At 37.8% G+C, this 24863-nt stretch overlaps 2 protein-coding genes and 1 long non-coding RNA gene across 3 annotated transcripts in view; 2 read left to right on the top strand and 1 right to left on the bottom strand.

Annotated features, from left to right (window-relative positions):
- The window catches only part of LOC140240048 (uncharacterized), a 34363-nt gene that overhangs the window by 2226 nt on the left and 7274 nt on the right, over positions 1–24863 (top strand). The gene's annotated exons all lie outside the window — the stretch shown is intronic.
- LOC140246326 (ATP-dependent helicase wrn-1-like) lies at positions 255–10583 on the top strand. Its single transcript, XM_072325799.1, is given in 8 exon segments — positions 255–428; positions 1272–1337; positions 4821–4827; positions 7352–7490; positions 8376–8546; positions 9324–9446; positions 10102–10284; positions 10286–10583. Coding segments are annotated over 8 exon segments (1161 nt in total).
- Positions 10594–20557, bottom strand: LOC140246327 (uncharacterized). The gene is given in 10 exon segments (XM_072325801.1): positions 10594–10955; positions 12721–12852; positions 13413–13649; positions 14487–14765; positions 15399–15660; positions 16281–16418; positions 16956–17207; positions 17752–18132; positions 19181–19418; positions 20289–20557. Coding segments are annotated over 10 exon segments (2550 nt in total).

Here is a 24863-nt window from a genome sequence, read left to right on the forward strand (position 1 = left end):
CATAATGTTGAATATTATAGCCGACTATGTATTACTCACCATTACCTCCGAAAACAAGAGAAATCGCCATCATCTTTGCTGGAACCCCACTCGACACTATCGACACTGCCGCTCGCCATTTTGAAAATATCACGTAAGTAAATTGATCTGGGCATGCGCAAATGAATATTCATGTTTACGTCATCTGCCATATATGTACATGTACAATGTTGCTCGTAGTTCTCGGACCATTCATAGCTATCAGTATCATCATCATGGAGTTCAAAGATGCTCTCAAGGAATTAGAGGAGGAGGCTGGAATTAAGTTTAAAGAGGAGCAGGTAGAAATAATGGAAAGCACAGTCAAACAGAAGGACACCTTAATGATATTGCCAACTGGGTTTGGCAAGAGCGTTTGTTTTGGTTTCCATCACCAAATCTTGGATAAAGTGAGTATACAATGGCATCAATAAGTACAGTGAAAGTAGCAAACTGAAGCCATACAGGGTACTAGTAATGACTAGATATTTCAAATCATGATAATAATAATCATTATATCATTATCATAATCTTATATAATTTATCAAGCAAGGCAGGTTGTGATGACATATTAATAATATTAAAATATTGATCAATTAAAGCAAGCATGGTTATGAGATAAGGAAAAATGATTATTGATTGAACACGAATAGAAAGGCTTAAAAAAGCCATTGCCGGATCAAGCAAGACAGCATCAAAGGAATAAAAATGTGTGAATGGGGTCTACAATTTATCTTTCATAGCAATAGGCCTACTGATTAGACATTTATCATCTTACAGTTTAACAATTTGACAAGTTTAACTATTCAACAAAATTCTGTTAATCCTTTTAATCTAGTTCTATTTGTAGGATAGTGAGATATGTAGGCCCTATATTTTGATCAGTAAATTGTTATTTATGATAATCAGCTAAGTTTTTATTTTCAGAATAGATATGTCATGTTAGGCCCCATACAGAAATTGAGTATGCAACAACTACACTTTATGACAGATTGAGGCAAGATCATACACTATGAATAATATGAAGAAATAGACATGAAAGACTGAATTTAAAATTATCAATGCAGAAACACTTCAGGAGACACACTGTAACTTCTCATAATTTATTCAGACGTTATCGTCTTTGTATCCCCTAGCAAAATACAATTCTTCTAATGTACAACTGAAAACTTCGTATAGCTCGAAGTTATATGTAGAATACAGCTGTCTATATATTCACATCTACAAATGTACATTTATGTCCTTTTCAATAGATACATCCCAAAAAGCGCCACATGACAATAGTTGTTACTCCGCTGAAGAGCTTGATCATCAATCAAGTGATGTAGTGGCGAGAGGAGGGAGTGTGTGCAGTAGCTCTTTTGCCTGCAAGGGAGATGACTGGAGCTGACACTGAAGGTGAAAAGTCTGCTTATAACAACAACAGCATCCTGCATAGAAATTTGATGGTCTGAAGCAGTATAAAATCTCATCTTTTTATAAATAAATGAGAAATAGACTTTTCATGCAGAATACACACTTTGATGGGAAACAAGGGGACCTGAGGTGAAACATCACATGCCAGACTTACACAATGATAAAAAATAGCTGAAATTCACAGATGACTTGTAGATCAGTATTCGGCTGTAATAAGGCAAAACAACGTAACTCAGAATATTATGTTCTGAGAAAAACGAGTTTGAAAATTCAATTGGTTCCCATTTTTCCGTCATAGGAGTAAAACACTTTTGAAGCAGCGAAGTTTCTTAGGCATTAATAAAGAATATCTCGATAAAATTTCAGTAAAATAGGACTTCCCGTTTTAGAGTAATTGCCATGTTTAGAATAGATACAGCATTTTAGCGAATCACAGCACTGTGCTGATGAGTAAGTCTAGTTTGCCAAAAGAGCGTATCCTTACTTACGTTGTGCGAGAATCCTCACGCGGCAACATATCAATTAGGCAAAAGAACGTATCCTGACTTACGGCGCGTAAGCATTCTCCCGCGAAGCCACTTCAGTACGCCAAAAGAACGTATCTCGACTTACAAATATCTGCGCCTTAACCCTTTCATCAATGTAATTAGGCAGAATGACGTATCCCGACTCAATGGCAACAATCTCTATCATTTATTTATTTGACAATTTTGTTAACTGGATAATAAAAGTCCCGTTATATGTGTTTAAATATATATTAAGAATAGTAAAACACAATAGCTTGCAAAATTATCGATGCAAGAGAACATTTTCATTTTTTTTTTCCTGAAAACTTACCGAGTATGTGCTAAAATGTAATTAGTTGTTATTTACCAATTACCTTTAATTTTTGTTTTACTTCATTTGCATATACAGTTTATAGTTTATTGAGATGTCCATTCTTTTTTATTATCTTTAAGTGTATGTTTTTTATCCCTTGATGTAAGTTTTTCATTGGGAACATAATTATATTTGGTTTATCATTCATGTTATTTTAACAAAAACATGGATTTGGATTAATATCGACAACTAAAGTACGAGTTTGGGTAAAGTCTGTAAAATGGACTGTTTGAGAACTGGCAAAAAAAAAATAAAATGAGTATAAAAAAATTGTATAGACATCTGTACATACACTTCGTTTCAAAGAGACATACACGCATTTAATGTGGTAATATTGAGACTCCTATTTTAATTTCTATCTTTTTTTTGATTTATTTAACGATTTCCATTGAGATGAAAGGATTTGAACAGAAAGAATGATATTGTGTACTTTGTTTATCGTTATAAGTTGTTAATGTTTGGTTGATAGCATGAATTGTATCCGTAAGGTTAAAACTTCTAATGATAATATGCCTCAATTCTTTGAACAACAACAATAATAACAATGCTTTATCAGGTAATCATGAATCCAGGTTTTAATGTTTTTAGGTGTAACTTGACCACTCACACACACACACGCACACACACACGCACACACACAACCAAGCAAGTACAAAAACACACACACACACACCTCAGACTTGTCAGATTTGCAAACATTCTCTCAGTAGAATAACTTTGAGAAAGACATGACAGAAATGTAGATGCAGAGACTGATTTACATCTTCTGAAAGGTTTATAGGGAAAAAATGTGTGTACATCTGTTTCTCAAAGATAACAGCATTACAAAAATCATTCGATTATTTGCAAGTTCTAAAAATATGACATAGATATCTACGCTTTCTTCTTAAAATTTAAGAGAGACTTTGATATGCCATTATGCTTTTACCACATTGAAAGCAAATCAGCAGTAACTAAACATTATCATGATGGTTAATTAGAAATAGAAAAAAATGTCATTTACTTCCCGAGTAAAGTTATTAGCTTACATACGTACCACAGTTGAACAAAACCTTGGGAACAAAATTTTCAACAGAACATAATTGTTGTTTTTTGTTTTTTTTTTCTGGAGATTAGTTATACTATTACCATATCAGACCTTCGCATCAATTTTTACCTTGGAAGATCAGAACATCTACAAATTACAAATTGTAAATAGCACACATAACATTTTAATCCTTACTGTTGTTGAAGATCAAGTGTAGTAAGAAGTAAATACTTGGGTAAAGAACAATTATTAGGCAGCTTAAACGAAGGGAAAATTTGCAACAGTATTCACTTTAAACACATTTCAATAAACGTCTTATCACAACAGCGATTTGCAGTGCTGCAATTTACATCTGCGTTGTCTGAGAGCTCCCGGAGGGATTAGGTTCAAAATAAAATATGAAAATTTTGCAGGAAATAAGGTTACTATTTCCCTGGTTTTCTGAAATAAGTTGACATTTTTCAATCGACATGATATTGATTTTGAGGGCAAGCATTTACAACAATATTTGATATGAACAAGTGATAGTTTTACCGAAAATTGATAGTCATCATTTCAAAGGGCAATAAACCCTCATCATATTTTTTTTTCGAAATAGAACCTTTAGTTTCATATCAATAAAAAAAAAAATCTTTCTTGTGCCTTCATAACGTGAGAATAGTCATTAATACTTCACAGTTGAGTTTTAGGAATTCTTAATCTAACTGTGAACGATTTACCTGATCCTATATATAAACAATCCGAGTGTTATTATTTTTCTTCTAGAGTTGACTGATCTACTGCACAATCCACTCCATCTTTCATGAGATTCTGACGGGCGTGCACAGCTGTTCTGAAATCTGTATAGTTGCTCTTTTCTCTGCTTTCGAACTGCTCGGTAGACCACTGCAGGAAAATGTAAAAGAAATGGAAGAGAATAATTAACACAAAATAAGGCACTCTTTCCATAAAAGACAGCTAGCGAATTTCAACTCTGCTTTAGTTATATCATGTGATTAAATTCTTCATTAGACATGGCTGTGTGTAACAAATCCTCTCACGGAACCCCTTCCCCTCCAAAAAAAAAAAAAAAAAGCAAAGGAAATGAGAATGAGGATTTAATATCGAAATACACTCACACTATATTTTATTCAACATCATACAAATACCCCTTGAGGATATACAAGGCTGTGTGTTTATTTTTGAGAGAGAATGGTGACTATTTCGTCAGTTTTCATTTTTTTTTTCATTGCTAAGGAATGAACTGTGAAATGTGGTATTCTCAAATTATCAGAGAGTCATCATCATGGAGTTGCCTCCTTTTATTTTTTTCTTTTATAATTTTTCCAAATGCCGGCTTGTGTCGCCAGTGATAATGACAAAGGTGGGATTCATTTCTTCCCCCTTCTTCTACTTTTGTTGTATGAATTAATAGGTGATTATTCAACTTGTACCTTTTATTGTACTTGATACGCTGCATTCCTTTTCTGTGCTGGTCTAGGCTGGCTGTTGGTGTGGACACTGAAAAGAGAGACATGCAAATATGTATTTCAACACGAATGTTAATATCATCTAAAGTAGACGATTGGGTCTGAATATTTGAACTTTCCATAGTATTTAAAACCACGTAACTTAAGAATAGATATTTGAATTCCATGAGCTTTTGCCCTCAACATTGTTATGGGGAGGGGTGGAACGTATAACATGTATAGGATCTACCATGGCTACAATGCATTTTTTTTTTTTTTTTGTATCGAAATGAAAAAAAAATGTTTTAAAGAATATGTACAGCTGACTAAAATTGCACCAAGAATACAAAAAAAAAAAGAAGATAAATCAGGCTTCCATAGTTTAATATGACTTTATTTTTTTTAGGCTTATTTTAAGTGGATTAATTCCTGTATGTATGAAAACACCACAATCACATTCTTCATCCTTTCAAGAAATAACAAACAAGATCTAAGACTACTTCAGAACTTGTGTTTAACCAAAGATGTAGACCAAACATTATTTATTGTCCTTACTTTTCTCGTCAAAGTAATGATATTAATGTCATTATTAGAACATATCGTCTTCCATCAGTTCATGTTGCCACTGAAGACTAAATGGAATTCATCAGTATCAAGCTTTATTGTCATTAGCTTGAAGTCGAGTCTACTGTTTACTATAAAGCTGTTACTTTTTTAGACTTTTAGACGAAAACTGAATTTGAGGTAGAAGACGTCAAGGCGATGATCATAACAGTATATTAGGGTCCACTCAATTCATTTGCGCATAGGTAAATTTCTTTTGAGAATCACTACTTCTACTAGACCACTAGTAGTAGTACTACTACAAGTATCCTACATTTACATAGTCATTATTACATTGTTAGAACCACAACCACAACCACACCAATGAGCCACGTTTTGGCAAGCCCACCGAAAGGAAAGGCTGTCATACTCATAGCTCTAAGTTTGCTCTTTATTTTCATAGCTTGCTGTGTTTTTTGTTTATTTTTTTTTACTCATCGAGTTCTTAAATCTTAGTGAAAACTATTATCGAAGGTACTGGACCCTACTAGCAAAGCGTACTGTCGTCCAGTCTGTACAGCCCAATCGCCGTACTTCGCACGGCGTCTGGTCGGGCTAGATCAAACTTAGACCTGACAAAAAACCCATAAAACTTACCGGTGTTATCGCTGATTTTCTTTGTGGTAGCATTAGCTGGTCAGGAGAATATCCATTCCATGACTGCAAAACAGAACAATGGGCATGACTTCATGGCTCACACTGCAGCAAAGCTTGCCTGCCAGTCAACCAGTCGGTGTAACTCTGCTTAAAGGGTGTGTACAGTTCTGGTCGAGGTGTAGATTTAGCTTTTAACATTTTGCGAGATATTCAGAAACCACTCTATGAGATGTCAAAGAGCATGCAGCTCTAAGGGGTATCAAAAGTTTATTCGATGACAATCGGTTTTGAAATGGCTGAGATATCCAAAAACAAGGTGAGACAAAGAGATCCTAATAAAGTTGGGGCATGTCGCCTTTTATTATTAGCACTTTTTTGGATATCTCAGCCATTTGAAAACCAATTTTCATCCAATAAACGTTGAATCCTTCTTAAAATTACATGCTCTTTCATATTTCATAAGAGATTTTTCATTATCTCACTTAGGAATGTTCAAAACATGAATCCCTACCTCAACCAGTACTGTACAGTCCCTTTAAGCTAGCTGTTGTCGCAGCGGCGGCACTACAATACACTCACTGCCGCGGCTGAAATGGATCTGCTAGTGTGCAGCATGTACTCCCGTAGGTCTTACACATAGAGTTATGCAGTGTAGCGTGTGTTGTGATGGCCACGATGTTGATACGTTGTTTTGCCGTGTTGACTGTAGCGCGCATGGCCCTGATTTTACAGAGCAAAGCGCTGTATGATGACATACGTTCTTTTGGCGTCGCAATTTCCTTCTTTTTTCTTGAGAAACCACCCTGAGAAAACAGTGTATGTAAAGATACGTTCATTTGCCGTAACAGCGAAAATGCTTTCTTTGTCATTTCTATACGTATCTCAGGTTACGTTGTTTTGCCTAGCTGGAAACGGCAAAGTTGTGAAAAAGGTGTGTAAGATACGCTTTTTATCTCTGAAATGGTAAACATTTGAGAATTGAGACATTCACCATTAAAAAGAGCGCATTTTATTTAGGAGCCATATGCTCATAACACAAAATGCCCAAATTTTGAGTTACGTTCCTTTGCCTTATCACGGCCGCATTGGCTTCCTGCAGGAAAAGAGCTGCACAGAAGAAGAAGAAACTATATGGTTCCCAAACAAGTCATACACATAATTTCAAGTGAGAAAATATGGCTTCATAATAAACTTATTTGCAACACATCGATTCTACACTTTTTGTTTCACATTTCAAAATGATGCTGATGTATGAATAAAAGCTATGAAAATAGAAAGAATCTTTGATAGATTATTGAAACTGTCTATTTAGACCACTCAGTTAAACTCTCTGTTAAACTTTCTCTGTCTAAAATATTCTCAGGTATGAACAAGGCACATTTCCAGTTGATTTTTGCTTCACCGGAGACCATTACTTCTGGCGTCTGGTGGGAGTGGCTCAAGAAACATCGCCAGAACATCTCTCTTGTGGCAGTGGATGAGGTACACTGCCTTTCCAAGTGGTGAGATAAAGTCCTCTTAATTTCAGACCTACCGAGTATATGAAATTCACAGATAGAATTATCAGATACTGACTGCAAGCAAAGCAAGACAAGTTCACATACGCTTTCATGTTCATGTATACGCCCCCATATCAAAACAACTGTTTCCCATTTCCTGCATTACCCAGGTAGATGATCCTTGGCTAACTGATGCCCGTGTCTGTCAACCATTATTACAAGAGCAATAAACAGGGCAAACAATGGCAATAAAGAGATATTCTTGGAGTGCCAATCACCCCCCCCCCCAGCATGCCTATGAGTGGAATACCTTTCATATTACACTAGTTACATTATTCAAAATTAATTTGTAGTCCACTAGTATTACATAGAATCACTAGGGGGGGGGGGGGAGGAGTGATTGACACCTTCAGACCCATTGAAAAGTTTATACTTGTCAAACATGCAAACATATTTCACATGCAAAAACAAAAAATTTCCATGGTCTCAGGAGGGAAAAGGGAAAACAACCCCTCCCAGACCCTCCCCTTGTCAGCTGATGAAACCCTAAAGTGGCAGCAGAAGTTGCACTGAACGCCCCCCCCCCTTTTTTTTTTTTTTGCTTGTTAGCTGGTGAGACCCCGAAGTGGAACCAGAAATGAACTACCCCTCCCCCATTTTTAAAAACGTGGCGGCAAACCGTCAAAACGCACACCCTCCCCATCCCACTCCCCTTGATTAAAGCTGGTGATGATCCTGCTTACCAATCTATCTACTTGATTTGGTTAAAGAGTATGTACATGTACATTTATTTACTCAGGTAATACAACAGGTGTTAAAGCTTTTATATGTATATATATAGATAATTAATTCATAATATTTTGTTTTTATGATTCTAACTAAATCAAGGGGAAAAAGCTTCAGACCAGACTATCTGAGAGTAGAGAGGTTGCGCAGTATCTTGATGTGTCCATGGATGCTGATTACAGCTACTGCAACAGACCATATGGTTGAAGATATCCTAGAGCTTCTCCACATGAAAAGATCACGGATCAACATTTCTGCAACAGTTCCTGACAGGTACACAAATAATTGCTGCTCAATCAATATGCTGAATAATGAGAAAGTATCAGTCAAAGAAGATTGATCACAGTATTGCATTGAAAAGTGATAATACAGTCATGTATAGTGAGGAGCATACATCCTATGTCAGTATGTAGATATTTTTGACAATGTCTATCTACAGTGCATGCGCATGTATTTCCCTGACAAAAATAGTAAAGGAGAAGCGTATATGTGTAGCTCATAGTGTCGTACATTACAAACAAAGTGATGTTTTGTTAGCACATTTTATACGATGCCATATTAGGATTAATGCAACTTTTTGATCACGGGTAATAAGCACACAATTCCATTTACATTTAATTGCACAATTATATCTGATATATATATATGATTGCACATCTGATCAGTGGCATTGAGATCTTGGTGGTTGTCAATTCGAGTTAACATGTAATATGTATAACTCATTTACCTGCATTTCCTCCCTAAATATATGGTTTACATCAGCAAAAACTGGTACCAGACTACTGATAATCTGATTCATGAGATAGAAGTTGATCAAAATGCTTCTGCAGCTACAGTCACTAGAGTCACTACAGTGCTGACTCTTACAAAACCTTTTGCAACCACTGACAACTAGGCATCCATTAGGCATATATATGTTATCAGCAGTCATCTACCAGCTTGAAACCAGTTTCGGATTATGTGTGACCATATACATGTATTTAAGAACATAAATCTGCTTGATCATGAGGACACACCTGATAACAAGTATTTAATTCATGTTAATTGCAGGCCAAACATCCACTTGGCTATCCACAACTGCAGCTCCAGAGACTTCACAGAATACCTCTACTGGTATTTAGAACTCCTCAAGGCAAACCAAGAACGGACACCCAAAGCAATCATCTATGCACGGTACAGCATATCTCATGAATGACACTTTCACTTTTCGGTGATCTGGGTATGGAGACTTATGTTATATTATGACACTGGTGTGGAGTAATCCTGTCCATTCCTAAAATTCTTTCTGACGATTCTCATGAGATTAATACACATATTAAAAAAAGGAATGTCCGGCATCATCTGCAGGGTAATGAACCTCCTATTAGCAAAACCAAAATCAAGTAATCTACATGACCTGCTTCAAAACGGTCAAGATTCTGCAAAGAATTTTGCTCAAAATAATAGAAGACCTTCATGATATATTCCTTTATCATGGTGAAATTTAACCACATGACAGCATATCAACACCATACAGATCTATAACGCTGATATGCAATACTCTTTACAATTGAACTCCTTGTTCTACTTCATATTTCATGATTCTCGAGAGTTCAATCATTTAGGTTGTGACCATCTTGAATGACTTTATCTAATGGTGAAAGGCCATCACACACTATTTGACTTCTAGTCCCACGACTGACTGACTTTGGATATGAAATTAACAAGCATGTTTATTCTGAGGCTATATACTGTGATTTATTTAAGATCCAGAGTTTGTCAGTCATAGGACCAAAAACATATATAGTGTGCCATGGCCTTAATATGCACATTTCAAATTATCTTACAGCAACATCGACCACGTGGCAGAAATATGGGCATGGATCAACGTGGAGATGGGGTGCAAAGATGCTGATGAGAGAATCTGCGAAATGTACCACGGAAGTTCCGACACAAACAGTCAGCTTCGCATCACTGAATCATTCAGAGGCATCAATAGCAGGATCCGGTGTGTTGTCGCAACAGTGGCATTTAGGTATCAACGTTCCGGATGTTGAGTTTGTGCTACACTTTGGCGTTCCGTCTGACATCTTGTCTTATTGGCAAGAAGTGGGACGTGCCGGGAGGGATGGGAGGACAAGTCAAGCTCACATGTACATTTTCCCAGGTGCCCTGAATTCGAGATGGACGGATGAGCAATTTATTGACTTGATCAATGCTGTCTTGAAGAAGACAAAGTGCTTCAGGAAGGGAATCTTGGAGTATCTCACTGTTAAAGAAATGCGTGAGAGCATTCAGTCTGGCCCTGCTCACTCATGTTGCAGTGTCTGAGAGGGTAGATTCATGCCTTCTTGGATGAAGACGTAATGTTTTTCCACATGTCCAATTTTACCGAAAGACTCTGCAACTTTTCACCCAATTTCTTTGGATTTTGCATCATACATCTTCCTTCGAATGCCCCAAAGCCTGAGTGTTCCCTGCCTGGGATATAGTCCAAAAGGGCATCAGCCTGATATTCTTCAGTGAAGCGTCGTATGTCAGCGTCATACAAATCTGTCCTCTTGCCTCGAGTACTATCTCCCATGTCAACTATGCCTGCACCTGTAAAGAGGGCATCAAGTTCCTTTCCAAAGGGCCCACTCATTTGTGCGCATCTTGACAGTTGTTGTGGTGTAGTACTTCCCCCGGATGACTTTACCATTCCTGTGAAAATTAAGAGAGCAATGTTTGTCATGAGGTTAATTTATCGTATTGAAATTTAATAAGTGAGGTTTTCATGCCTCTGCCGCAAGAGACACACTATTTTCAGGTTCTTCAGCCATACTTCTGTCCAGCTGTCTGTCCATCATTCTGTCTGTTCGTCCTTTGCCCATAATCTATTTTGTGGACAGCAAAACTTAACCATTTGAAGTATTTTAATAAGATGTTATATGAGTGGGCAATGTAGTGGTTATCAACTTTTCAGTGCCCCTGCTCAAGGTCGGAGATCTAGGTCATATTCTTACATTTCTTCTCAAGACGTATTGTAAGAAACATGTAAGTTGTAGGCATACAAGTCGCAATAGTAGCATTTCTGATTGTTATTGTTTATATTGAAACAAATTTTTACCCTTGAATACAATAGACAATAAGTATGTTTTAGCTAAAGTAAGTTGTGAATCAATACTTAAACTTGAAGCCAATACTAAAAGGTATTATTTCTTCCAGAAATTCCTAAGCATTGGCCCATTAATCAATTGTGAACAATTTATTATGATATTGTGTGTTGTTTCATATTTACTGTATGCTTAATGCAAAGTGTATAAGAAATCACATGCAGTTGGATTGATCATGTGCTTGAACAAGACCCCTAAAATGTCCGTAACTTATTTATGCCTCCCCCATGAAGTGTCCCTGGAGGCATTGTGTTTTCAAGTTGTCTGTCCTTCTTTTCGTTATTCTAAAACCATTGAGGTATCCGATGATATGTCTATGTCACTTTTATGTGAAGATGCTCAAGGTCAGAGGTCAAGGACAAATGCTCAAAATTTCAGTTTCCAATGTATCTATTCCATGTCTGAACATATTTTCTAAAAACTTAGTGTATACATATACTACCCAATGAAGATTCACTTGAGAGAGATTTGGGTAAAGAGGTCAAAGGTCAAGTGAAAATATCAACATTTCATTTTTTTCTCCATATCTCGGAAATGGTTGGAGGTATGATACTTACAGCTGCATGGAACTTAGCACACATGCATGTATTGACTGGCAGTGACTTTCCGGGGAATTTTCAATGTATTGTAAAACAGAAATGTTGCTATGGCTATATAGTAGCCATAGCTACATTTCTATTTAAAATACACTGAACATGATTTCTGATAAGTTTCGGTTTGATGGGTTTGAAATTATGTCCTTCTTTTATGTTTTTGGTGCATTTAAATTCAAGAGCTCCTTTTCATCAGAATGATAGCAGGATTGTAGGTCCCTATAGGAGATATAATTTGATTACAGTTCAACCAAATTAAAAAAGTGTGACCCTTCTTTCTTTGTTGATTATGTGCTAAGTCAGTGGTGTGGTAGACATAGTGTATTTTTCCAGGCAATGAAGTGACTAAGGACTCCAATCCATACAGGCACCTGGTAGAAGATAGTGCATTTCCATTATAATAAACATGGTTATAACAAAATTCCGGTTGCAAGGAAGTAAAAAAATTCAGGCAATAGCATCATCCACTCTATGTTTTTTTCAGTGCTTTTTGTTCTGTTACAATGAAATTTGGATGTAACAAAAAGAAAACCGGTGATTCCAAGGACTTTGTTATAATGAGGGGTCCACTGATGTATGTGCCAATTCTCTGTCACCTTTCAATAACTTTAGAAAAAAAGCTTTTGACAGCAATACAAAAGAACTGGCTGTAATTACCTTCTACATCTGAAGAGAAAATTAAAAGTTTGTGGAGTATAAATCAAGAATTATGATATTCACCCGCATAATCCAAGTTCATGAATTCATTCACGAGATCCAGTCCAATGTTTCCTCCACGTCTCCCTTTGGGGTTTGCCACTCTATTCCACACAAAGCTTAGCTGAAGCTTTGGATCAGCAAACCCTCCAACGCCTAATTAGCAATCAAAACACAATCAATCACAGAAAGGGCTCAAGTTTCCATAATGATCTGTAGAGAAGAAACAATGAAGTGAAGCAACTGGTGGGGTAGTTTGTGGTATTGCCAGCCCTTTTTTGTTACCTTGTTGTATTACTAAGTACATTATAAAACTGAAGATAAAAGAAGAATGACATGGGGGCACGTGCTCTCCTTCACATTATTTTATGTTTAAATAGTGTGCATGTACACTGATCAATTATATCAAGAGCAAGAATGAAAGAACAAACATTAAGCTGCATTAGCATCATATTGGACTCTGTCAAAAAGTTTGTCAATCATAGACCAGTACATGTGTTCATGTTAGGTTGAAAGGAGTAACATTTTTCTCATTTGAAATGCATTGACAAGATATTGACTTAATTTGATAGCATGAATCAATGCAGCAGCATCCAATCATACCCATAAAAAAGTTCCATTTCTGTATTTCATTATTACGATAAGTATCACATTCAATGAAAAAACAATTCCAAAAGCATGTACAGGTTTATCATAAACTTGTCATTCAATGAAACACTGTCTAAAACTCAGAAAGTAATGCCCATTTATGAGATACTTTGGATGATTCTTCAGATGGAAGTCAATCATATCTGCTTTCCAGTCATCTGTCATGGCTGGTCCATCACCTTCTCTGACTGCTTGTCGTCTGACAAGGTGGCAAAGTCCTTCATACATGAGAGCTTTGGTGTGGTTAAGTATGTAGTCATCATTTTCAGCCCCAAGACTGCATTCATCTGAACAGTACCACTTATCTGGAAATGAATACAAAACAGAGAATAAAAAGAAAATGAGAATGTAGAGTGTGTTATGCATTTTTACTCTGTTGAATGATAGTACTTGGAGTAATTGTGAAGAGAACTTGTATGCCTGCCATACAAAGATTTGAATTTGCATTTGCTTGGGTACCTTCAATTGTTGAGCCTCCTTGCTCCCCTCTGGTAGAAGGACCACCATCATTTGAAGTTGGCCCTCTGTGTTTCTATATTTGTAGTGGTATTTGCGTTTTATATCTAACATGGTCTTACTTTTTCCACACATGATAATACAACACTATTTATGTATCGAGGCTTCACCACATTTTGAAGGGTCATATAGTATATTTTGGATGGATTATCAAGTTAATATTGATATCTGCATAGAATATTTTCTGAATCCATGGCTTATTTAAGGACAGGATATGTTATCTCCCATCTCCACCCCATATCGGAACAGTTGTACTACACTTGTACATGTAAATATAGACATGCAGGAATGCCACAAAAACTAAGTGTTGCTACAACTCCTTACATAAAAGTTGGTATCTGAGTTCCCTCTGTTAGTCATGAATATATACATGCATATACAATTGTATTTCAATTTCTGTATTTGAGGGTTTTTTTTTCTGTTGGATTTAAATCTTGCCCCTCTACACAATAATAACTTCAACTTTGACTGTGTATCTTGACATGTATGAGCTTTTATACAGGCATGCACAACAGCTTTCTGATTCTATCAGCATACTCCTGTTTCACTGCAGCCCCTCACCCAAGATATGCATGCACACACACACACACACACACACACACGAATTTGACATTTATCCTCATTACCTGCTACAGGGTCATCTTTGCTGATGTCGACACAGGACTTGTGATACCATTCATGCTTTTTACAGTGCTCTGCTAGGTGGCATTGCACCATCCCCTCATCTCTAGTCTGACACTTCTTATGGCAGAAGCAGTAGATGTACGAGTCACTGTCTTTACACCCTTGAGAGCAGTACCAGTCTTCGTCAGAATCTGGTGCCTCTTGGAGTCCCACACAGCTTAAATGGAACCATGCATGTCTACATGTCTTAGAGCAGCACATGACCATTTCATCTGACTTCTCTGTTGGTATATAAGCAAACATACAATGGCAAATAAAAAAAAAACACTTTAGGGTTATAAAGTGTTTATAGTAACTATGTGTACAGTTGTATGTGAACTGAATTCATCTTGGTATTATCAGATCTTAATATTTACATTTGAAATCATGTCAGCTGTGAATGCTTCAGTAAAATGTTTCATTTTGTTTGGAGAGTGCCACATCACTGCAGTGAGCTTTAATGCCTCGTAAGACAAATATAATAGATTTTAAGTTATTGATATGTAGATTAACAATGAAAATCCTCCCATAAATAATTCATAACACACTAGTATATACTGTGGACATGGAAGCTGTGTTATCAACCCTTTTTCCCATTAGGCCCATTTCAGTATCTAGGGTAATGAATGGAGTGTCAACAGTAGGCATTTATGCAATCTGTCGCAATACAAAATGTCACTTCCAATTCCTTCAAGAGCCAGGTCCATTCTTGCATCACAGAATATGTTTCTACTCGCAGACATGGTAACTAGACAATGATGAGTCACATTGTCATGGCTATCATTTCAAAAGAGATGTTCATGAATTTCATACCATCATATAAGATCTTTCTAGCCAAACATCAACCATTACACGAATATTCAGATTGAAGTTACCTTTTGTGTTGCAGAAACAGTACCGTAGAGCGTCATCAGGAACATCTCTTAATTTCTGATCAAAACCTGCTGCAGCTACCTGCACATCTCCTCGATCTGGCGGAGCCCAGCAGAAGTCTACCGCCCGCTGTGATAGATTAGATAGCCACTTGAGCTGTGCTTCTACATCCTGCTCAGTTGGCAATCCTTTTGGCTGATCCTCTAGTGATGATACTCCGCATAGTTTCATTGCACACAGAACGATGTGTGATTCTGTCACAAACTAAAACGTTGAATGAGAGATTAAGAAATCGCTGAAACATGGTCCATTGAGAGTGAAACCAAGTAAATGTTATTTAGGATGGAAGGGGCAGGAATGATGAGTTAAGTAGCTGAATATCACCCAACGTCCACACATAAAAAAGTGACATAGCCAATCCAAATGCAGTAATTATTTTTTTTTTCATGAACTGAAATCGTCACAATTTCATTTATGTTGCAATTATCAGTTGTATGAGATTACTTAAAAACAACCAAAACTCAGTTGCAGTGAGCATCAACAAATAAAGAATTAGTAGTTCACACAAAGTCTATCATGGATTTATTACCTACACCAAGGAAGGAGGTTATGCTTTTGTCTGTTTTGATTTGTCAGAGTGCAAAATAACTCAAGTTGTCTACAGATTTGATGAAACTTTACTCACAGAAAAAGTTGAGAATGTCACAAAAAAACGCTGAAGAGGTAATCACATTTCAGCATTTTTTTGTATATTTTTACTTACCTATCATTGGGAGTTATATGTGTATAAGTGGAAATGAATTGCTTTGAAGAGGTCTATGCTCTCTGATTCCTTTTCTTGTTTTTGTATTTTCATAAAAAAGTTTATATACACTTATATATACCTTATACAGATCCCAGACATGCTGAAAGTTTTCAACTGTATCTCTCTTGAATGACCTGTGATTGAACTCATTCTTCAGTTGAGCAATGGTTCCCCTGTCAGCCAGGCTGGATGCTTGGAAGAACTTGTTATTTGAATCCTGTTGGTATGATAATGATTATGCATAGTTCATATAATAGGCACAGCTAGGATTGGGTGTGTAGGTGTTTTAATGTTAGTGACTTTGCCTCCCCAACACACTTTACACGTACAATAAAAGGGAGGCACCCGTGTTGGAAACTGTCACCCCAATGCAGAGTGTTCAAATCAGATTGCAATTGAACTGAATGTTTAATTATTTCGTATTCATGAATGAACTACCTGTACGTGAGGCCCTTTATTTTTACATTTGGCCTTTGGAAATCTACCATAAGTTTCAGAATGAAAGAAAAAAATCCTTTACTTTCAAAAAACATACCATTACTGCCGTTGTCAAATTGAGCCAATATTTTTTTTCTTGTTTTTTTTTATTAAAGGCAGGTTGTGAATACAAAAGAAATTTTTTGCACACATATTTCTGACTATCTGCATCACTACCTCCATCCCCAAAATTATCAGTTGCTTTTTTTTTTCACCAAACATTATAAACATAACATACACATAACATACACAAGTTACCAGAATGGTATATCATTACCTGCACATGGAGGATTTCCTTGTGGAACTCTTGCGGGCAAGCGTAAAATGCCTCCAAACGGTCATCCCACTTTGCTCCATTACTCCTAGCCCGCTGTGCGTGGAGAATGCGCTCAATGGTGAGGCCATCACCACTCAGGAGACATGGTTTGGGATGATCATCCACAACAGGAACATATTTCTGCAAATGCTCCATCACTGAGATCATACCCTGAGTGGAGCCTGGATCAGCGTCAACAACTCCCAGAGTGACCTATATTTCAAAAAAGAAAGGAAGGGAGGAACGAAGAAAGAAAGAAAGAGAAATTGAAGTAATGTTTCTTGTAAAAGTGATGTATTTAATACTATGATTGCAGACCACAGGCAAGCAACATATGGGAGGGTTAATTTTTGGGCAGACTAGGTATTACAATGTATCTCTTTTCTCAGAGTGCTTCCTACCCCAGTGGCGGATCCAGAGGGGGCGCAACCGGCACACGCCCCCCCCCCCTTTAATTTTCGTTAGAAACAAAGAAAATAAAAAGGATAAAATGAAATGAAACCCGGAAGTGGCAACAGTAATATTAGTCACGCCCCCCCCCCCCCTTTACAGAATTCCTGGATCCGCCCCTGCTACCCTCCCCTTCTTTAAAATTGCATTCAAACCTACCATATCCCCACAATGATTACTTTAACCCCTCCTTATGATAGAATAGGAATAAACTACAAAAACATGATTCAAGGAAGACAAGCACTCCTATTTAGTGCACATGCATTGAATAAAAACAATTGTGTTACCATGTTAAATAAAAACTTACACATTGAGATTTCTCATCCATTTCAGTAGTATGAGAATGAAGGATTCTGGAGGGAATCTTGTTATGTAGATGCTTAAGTTGCGTCATGTGCTTGGGTAGCAGGGACTGTACCAGAAAAATTGCTCTTGCTCTCTGTCGCTCAAACACATCAGGAGAGGGAAGGAACGTGTATGGATCAAGACTTGCTGCTGGTACTTGTAGAATTGCTGATCCCTCTTTGACTCGATCTTTGACAGCAAAACACATCGTTTACAGGAGGAACTTGTTTCCATGTCCTTTCCTCTGATGTTTGGCTTCAGTTCCAACCTGTATGTTGTCAATACAGAAGCCATAGCTGTATCCGCCGGTGTCCTTGATCGTCTGCTGAGTTTCTGGTTTTTCCTAATAAGCAGAAAGAGGGGAAAAAGTTTGTCTTTCTTTAACCCGATAAAGCCCAAGCTATTTTGACCCCTTCCAGGGGGGGGGGGGGGGGTGGGGGCACACATTGTGCTCTATATAATCTTTTTATTATATGATGTATGACTGTCATATTTGGCACTTCATATCAATCATTTTCATTTGCCACAAGTGAAAAGCAAGTAAACCTTCACTATGTTTGCAATGGTTGAAATTTATTAAGGTCAACATGTGGGGGCGCTATTCATTACAATGTCTTTAAAATAATGCATAAGACCGACGCTGAATTGCTTGGGATAGTTTTAGATATTTGTATCACATTTCATATTTCCATAGTATTGATATTCTTTTGCAGATTTATAATATGATAAACAAATGATGTTAAAGGCAAAGCACATAATAATAGGGTAATGTTTAGAAAATGCTGCATTTTCAATTATTTCCATTATATTTCTTGTTTGATGGCTATGTCATATAAAAATATAGGTATTAATAAGACGACCATTGTAGGGTAATTCACAACCATAATTACTTCACTTTTTGGTCCTTCAGCAAATTACAGCCAAGAAAACCCCATTTTATCTATATATTATCATAATTGTTAACTGAAATTGGAACAGAAAATCATGCAAAATCTGATGAACATGGTTGTCAGTTTATGGTTGCCATGGCAGCTAGTAATACCTGACATAGTTAAATTATATATCAAACTGTTTGACATAAGATTTTAGGAAAAGTCACCAAATATTGTTGAAATCAGGTAAAGGGTGTCGGAGTGGCGAACAAAAACATTGTGCCCCCCCCCCCCCCCCTTGGGCTTTATAGGGTTAAAGTGTGCGGATAACAGGGGGACATGACATTTTCATCTCTTGCTTCTCATCTACAGATGTGTTTATTGGGTGTAGACACTAGAGATTCAAAATAATTTTCTTAAAATATTAGTTCTGCAGATCAAGTACATTTTCCAAGCTTTCTAACAAAATAACCCTTTGAGTAGCATTCTACAACTTTTCACTGAAATAAGTTTGCCCACCTGAGATTCTTTCCACTTCCACAGTTCATCATCATGTTTCTTCCCAATGATGTCCACATTTCGTCTGGCTGTGTCCGCACTTTGAGATATCCCCATGTGGTTCAATGTGGTGAATACCTTGTGGCTCACTCGTTGTCTCCAGAGCTCTATCCCAATGCAGGATTGCACATATTTGTAGATCCTACATTTTGTGTAGAGGACAATTGCAAGTATTTGACCAGCCTTTCGAGCCAGATCACTGCAAAGAAGATTTATTATATCATTTATAACATCTGTATTACCATTCATGACATAACTTTTATTACATCACTGTAATTTATGAAAAATGTGTTTGGTCTTGGTCACTTGTTGCTTGTTCCCAGTAATATTATAGGAAAAGGGAAAAGGATGTGTTTTAAGAATATTAGGCCTATCATTATGAACTGTTCAAACTGGTTATTTTTGTGTTTCATTTTGATATATATGTATGAAAACAGTTGATTGTTACCCGTTGAGACGAAAGAGGAACTTCAGTTTTTTTCTTTTGTTAACCAAATACATTTCATACAAAAATAGAACATTCTTTTTCACAGAATCTGTTAGCCATCATTTGTGAATATATTTTGATTTGATTTGATGTATTTTCCACTTTCAATCAGATACAAATTGAAAACAAATTTCAAAAGCACAAAGACAAAGAACAGCAAGTGCAGTGATATTTAACAATGTAGTGTACAAACAGATACAAATAAGCAATTGCATTAAGCAGTATATGTGTATACATACACACAAAAACATATTTTTTCAGTAAATAACAGAGATAATTGAATGCAGGAGACTGCCATCATAAGCGATTTAACTTGAAATGGATGGGGCCTCATTAAACTATCCAGTGACACAACTCTAAGATGAAAGTTAGTGCTCAGGTGGATCCAGTTACTGTATATAATTTATTCACTCATAATATGTTATATATGCACACATCTCTATTATATTGACATTATGTTCAATTATTATGTCTTGTTATGCTGCTATTATGTAGGGCCTACCCATAAACAGCCCTCAGGGTTCTCTCCGCAGTTCATAGGTAATTGTCAATAGTGTTGATTTTATCTTACATTATATTTGCCTTCTGTTTTCTCCATTTTTCTTGACTGGCATCATTGCCCAGATGCAGCTTACTGTGGCTGGCATGCTCTGCTCTGCCTCCTCCAAGGCTTTTTCCCAGGAAAATACAGCAACTGTAGTGTGGTTCACTTCTTGCTGAAACGCTTCCAGCTTTGGTTGTGCTTTCATCTGACATTGAAGATGAAAAAAAAATATAGAGATGTTGGGAAAATGGTGGACTTGTAGTATAACCTTGACCTCTAAGATCATTGCCTCTGATAGGCACAGCATATTAGTGCACTCATACAGCAGTGTGCATGCAAGTGACACTGGGCTTGCATTATTGTCACCTTCCCTCCCCAGGTATATAGTATCACGATCATGAGAATGAGTACTAGGGACATGACATAATAATTTAGTGCTTATTTTATTCCTAATGCGAATGAGAAGGAAGAGAATAAGTGTATGAATATGCTTGTACATTACCGTCACTAATACACAAAAGGTGTAATTACACACTCGTATGTATAAATAACAATATCAATATGAAGCTATAATTGAGTGTATAGTGTTATTAGATATAGTGTCGATAATAGTGCAAAAAAAAAGACACTAAATGTTTTGAAAATGACATAGGGAGCAGTGGAATACAATCCCCATGACCATATGGATGGATCTGAAAGGGTTAATTTCTAGTTTTTCATTAACCAATCCATCATACCTTTAAGATGAAAGCCAGTCTAAAACTTCATCTATATTTCATGAGAATGAAAAAAAAATCCAGGAGAACACTGCAAAAATGATAAAATCATATTTAAAAAAAAGGAAGTTATGACATTCTGATATAAAAATTTCGGAAGACACTTCTTGTCCCGTTGCTATGAATGAATGAATGAATGAATGAAGAAAATGAAGGACTACTCAGAGTCAACTTTATTGATCTGTATATCACAGTACATAGAAATTTAGCTTCCAGTTCATCCAACTTGTTACACACAAATAATCATTAAACACACATGCGTGCAGACACACACACACAATCAAACAGCAAGTGAAATGCCCGAAAGAAAAAGACAGGAAAGGATTCCCATACGGTGGAAGTCTTTAAAAAAAGAAAGGTCTCTTTAATAAATAATCAAACAATCCTGAAACATTGAAAATAAACAAGACATGTATGTAACAGAAGTGTATTCAAATCAAATCACAGCAGATAATAAACATGAAGCAAAAATGAATATGAGTCCCCAAGAAGCAGAGCTTGTGAGTGGAGCCCATTGTGAATGTACAACATTTTACAGTGTGAAAGGAAACTTGATTTATAGATGAGACATCTGGGACATTGCCCCTGCAGACTGGGAAAAAACAAACAAAGAAACAAACAAAGAAACATACCCTCTATCATGAAAATCACCTGTTATTTTCTTAATCCGTCATATCTCCAGATGTTCATTATGTGTGCATTGCAAATAAATAATGAACCACACATTCGAAATGTGCTTTAAAAACGAAATTAATAAGTGCCGGTAGGCCCGATAGTAAATGCATTCTTTTTTGTAACGTCTCATGAATATTCATTTCAGTTCTCAGCGAGCCGTCCGGTTTTTTTTCCACACGCATACATTGCGTATTATAGTATGTGCTACGTTTTATGCATATTCGCGCATGCGCTGTGTAAGTCGTACCACAATACGAAATGCGGTAGGACTATAAAAACCCTCGGATAAACTCTTTCACTGGGCTCTCAAAACAGATCATATTGTAAATCGACTTCGCCTGCTGTGATTGTAAGTATCTTATCTAAGAGTAAGGCTACTATATTCAGTGTAAAACCCTGTATTTTTGTCTCTGGTCACCGAAATGCTAAGCCATATCAGGTGCTTCTGTGACAGGTATAGGCTTGCTGTGCGACCCCTTTACGGTACATATTTGTCCGTATGGGGTCGCTGCTGCGGTTAGGGCGGTGCTGGATAGCGAGCTGTGGCTGATGACGGCTGCCGCACCGTACACGATGCAGCCTATTGCTCACGACAGTGTTGGCTTTCGCCGGACCAATTTTCGTTTCGCCGGGCAATCAGATCGCAGTGGGAGCCGACCAGGAGGTCGCCGCTACTGTTTCGGTTTCAATGGCGGGCAGTGTGTCAGAGAGCAATGTCCATTTGTCCACGCATGCGAGCGATGTGGACAAAGCTCCCATGGCAGGTTCCGATGTCCACAGGGGCGAACTGGGAAAAAGAACACTAGCAACAACGCCGATTAATTTGAACCGTATGACCCCCTTTTTTGCCCTCTTATAATTATACTCAAGATGCACAATTTTTGCATGAAGGCTTTGTTAAAGGGTTTCGTATTGGTTACACAGGTCAACGGGTAGCGATTAGAACTCATAATTTGCAATCGGCTTACGAACATAAAGAAATTTTGCGTAATAAATTGCAAAAAGAGATAGAAAGAGGTCGTATCGAGGGGCCCTTTGAACGTCCTCCTTTTCATAATTTCCGGTGTTCCCCAGTAGGGCTCGTGCCCAAGAAGACTCCTGGAGAGTTTCGGATGATCCACAACCTTTCAGCTCCAAAATCTAACTCGGTCAACGGTCAAATAGATCAGGCTAATTGTTCAGTAGTGTATGCAAGTTTTGATGATGCCATAGCACTTGTGCAAAAGGTGGGCATTGGCTCATGGAAGGCTGATGTAAAATCAGCCTTCCGCCTGTTGCCTGGTGCATCCAGACGATTTTGATTTACTAGGTATGAGTATTGATGGTAAATTCTACTTTGATAAGTGTATGCCTATGGGGTGTTCAATTGCATGTTCAGTATTTGAGAAGTTCAGTTCATTTGTGGAATATTGTTGTCAGATAGTTGCAAGTTCTAATGGGGCGCTGGGTGACAGATAGACCCCGTTTACAGTGCGAGGCTCGGCCGCGGCTCGGCCGCGGCCGTGCCCAGCCCCGCTTCAGTGTAAACGCGCAAAAGGCCAAATGCGAGGCCAAAATTGGCCTCGCATTTGGCCTCGCTCTGGAGGTGGTCTCGGCCTTTTCTTGGTGTAAACACAAACTGGGCCAAATGCGCGGCCAATTGCGCGGCCAATTTTAGTCTGGCTGCCAAACCCTCTGCATGTATATTTCGCTATTCAGGATATTAATCCCCTCAACGTCGAAAACTAGTATAGTTTAAGGTGGTTTTGTCCTGCAAAGGATTCTTTCCTTCGGCAAAGGCCTTTGCCCGAACGGCGACTTCGTCGCCACGGAATTCATTTGGCGAAGGGTCTGAAAACCAGACAATACCAAATTGCATTTGTTTATAAGCAGAGCGCCACCACGACAAAATATTGAAAGGTTTGAATCAAAAGCGCGGCCGAGCCCGGCAGTGTAAACGGACAAAATTGCGGGGCCCGGCCTCGCAATTGAGGCTGGGCTCGGCCGCGGCTCGGCCCAGCCCCGCACTGTAAACGGGGTCTGACACATAAACGTTACATTCGCATAAATTTGGTAGAGGCAGAATAGTCCCTTGCATGTTGGGGATAGTTATGTTCGTAGATTCATGTTGCTATAGTTACTAGAATAGTGGAGATGTTTTTGTTATGTTGGTATATACTGTGGTATGCTGAGGAACGAGGGTCTTGCTCGCTATAAAATTCAGTTTGAGCACATAAACTTTTGTAAATTAACATATTAGATTATAGACCAGTTCAAGTATGATTAACCCAGTTTAGTAGGGTTAATCCAGCTTAGAAATTGTGAATTATGTCGAAAAGTATGGACAATTTTACTGTATACAAATGCTGGGGCACATAGAGCAAATATTTGGTTGAGCTAGACGCTGCCGGGTGATAGTTTCTTTGTTTTGTAGGCAGGCGAGGCCGGCGTATGATCCTGTTAGTTGGGGACTCAATAGCGTACTGGGCCGGGAGATTCGCCAGTCGAGAGGGAGTCTAAGCAATGAGGCAGCGGGCTCCAGTCCAATGGAGAGAATATAGGGGGCTTCGACTCGGCCAGGTTCATAGCAGGCTGGAATCGATTCTTTCGTCTCAGCACTTCTGCAACTTGTCACACGTCATCATCCACGCGGGTACAAACGACATCGGGTTTTTTCCGAAGAAAGCACTGATGGAGCTGGTCTCAGAGACAATGTTTAAAGTGCAGCAACTTCTTCCAGAAGCAATAATTGTTTGGTCGGAAATCCTGCCAAGGAGGAAATACGCCCGTTTTGCGGATTCCCACCAGAATCGGGCTGATAGGATTCGCCTTGCTATGAACAAGCGAGCGCGCGTATGTTGTCTGCATCAGGGGCTCTTGTTATTACGCATCAAGCCATCCGACATCATGACGCCACTCTTTACCGACAGGACGGCATACACTTATCCGATGTTGGCATAGCACTATTTCTAAAATACCTCAGAAGCGGGATAGCCAACATGATATGAGCTAGGTGTGGTTTGCTTTTGTTTTGTTTTGTTTTTGTCTTTTCTTTTTTTTTAATGTGTCAGTTGCCTCTCACTCGCACTAACGTGGGCACACCAATAATGATGTACCACACTGACTTTGGCAAAACCTATAACGACTGTTTAATGAGCTAGGAGTGATTTGTTTTTGTTGCCC

This window comes from Diadema setosum, chromosome 2 (assembly GCF_964275005.1).
Source record: "Diadema setosum chromosome 2, eeDiaSeto1, whole genome shotgun sequence".
In the NCBI taxonomy this organism is placed as follows: Eukaryota; Metazoa; Echinodermata; class Echinoidea; order Diadematoida; family Diadematidae; genus Diadema; species Diadema setosum.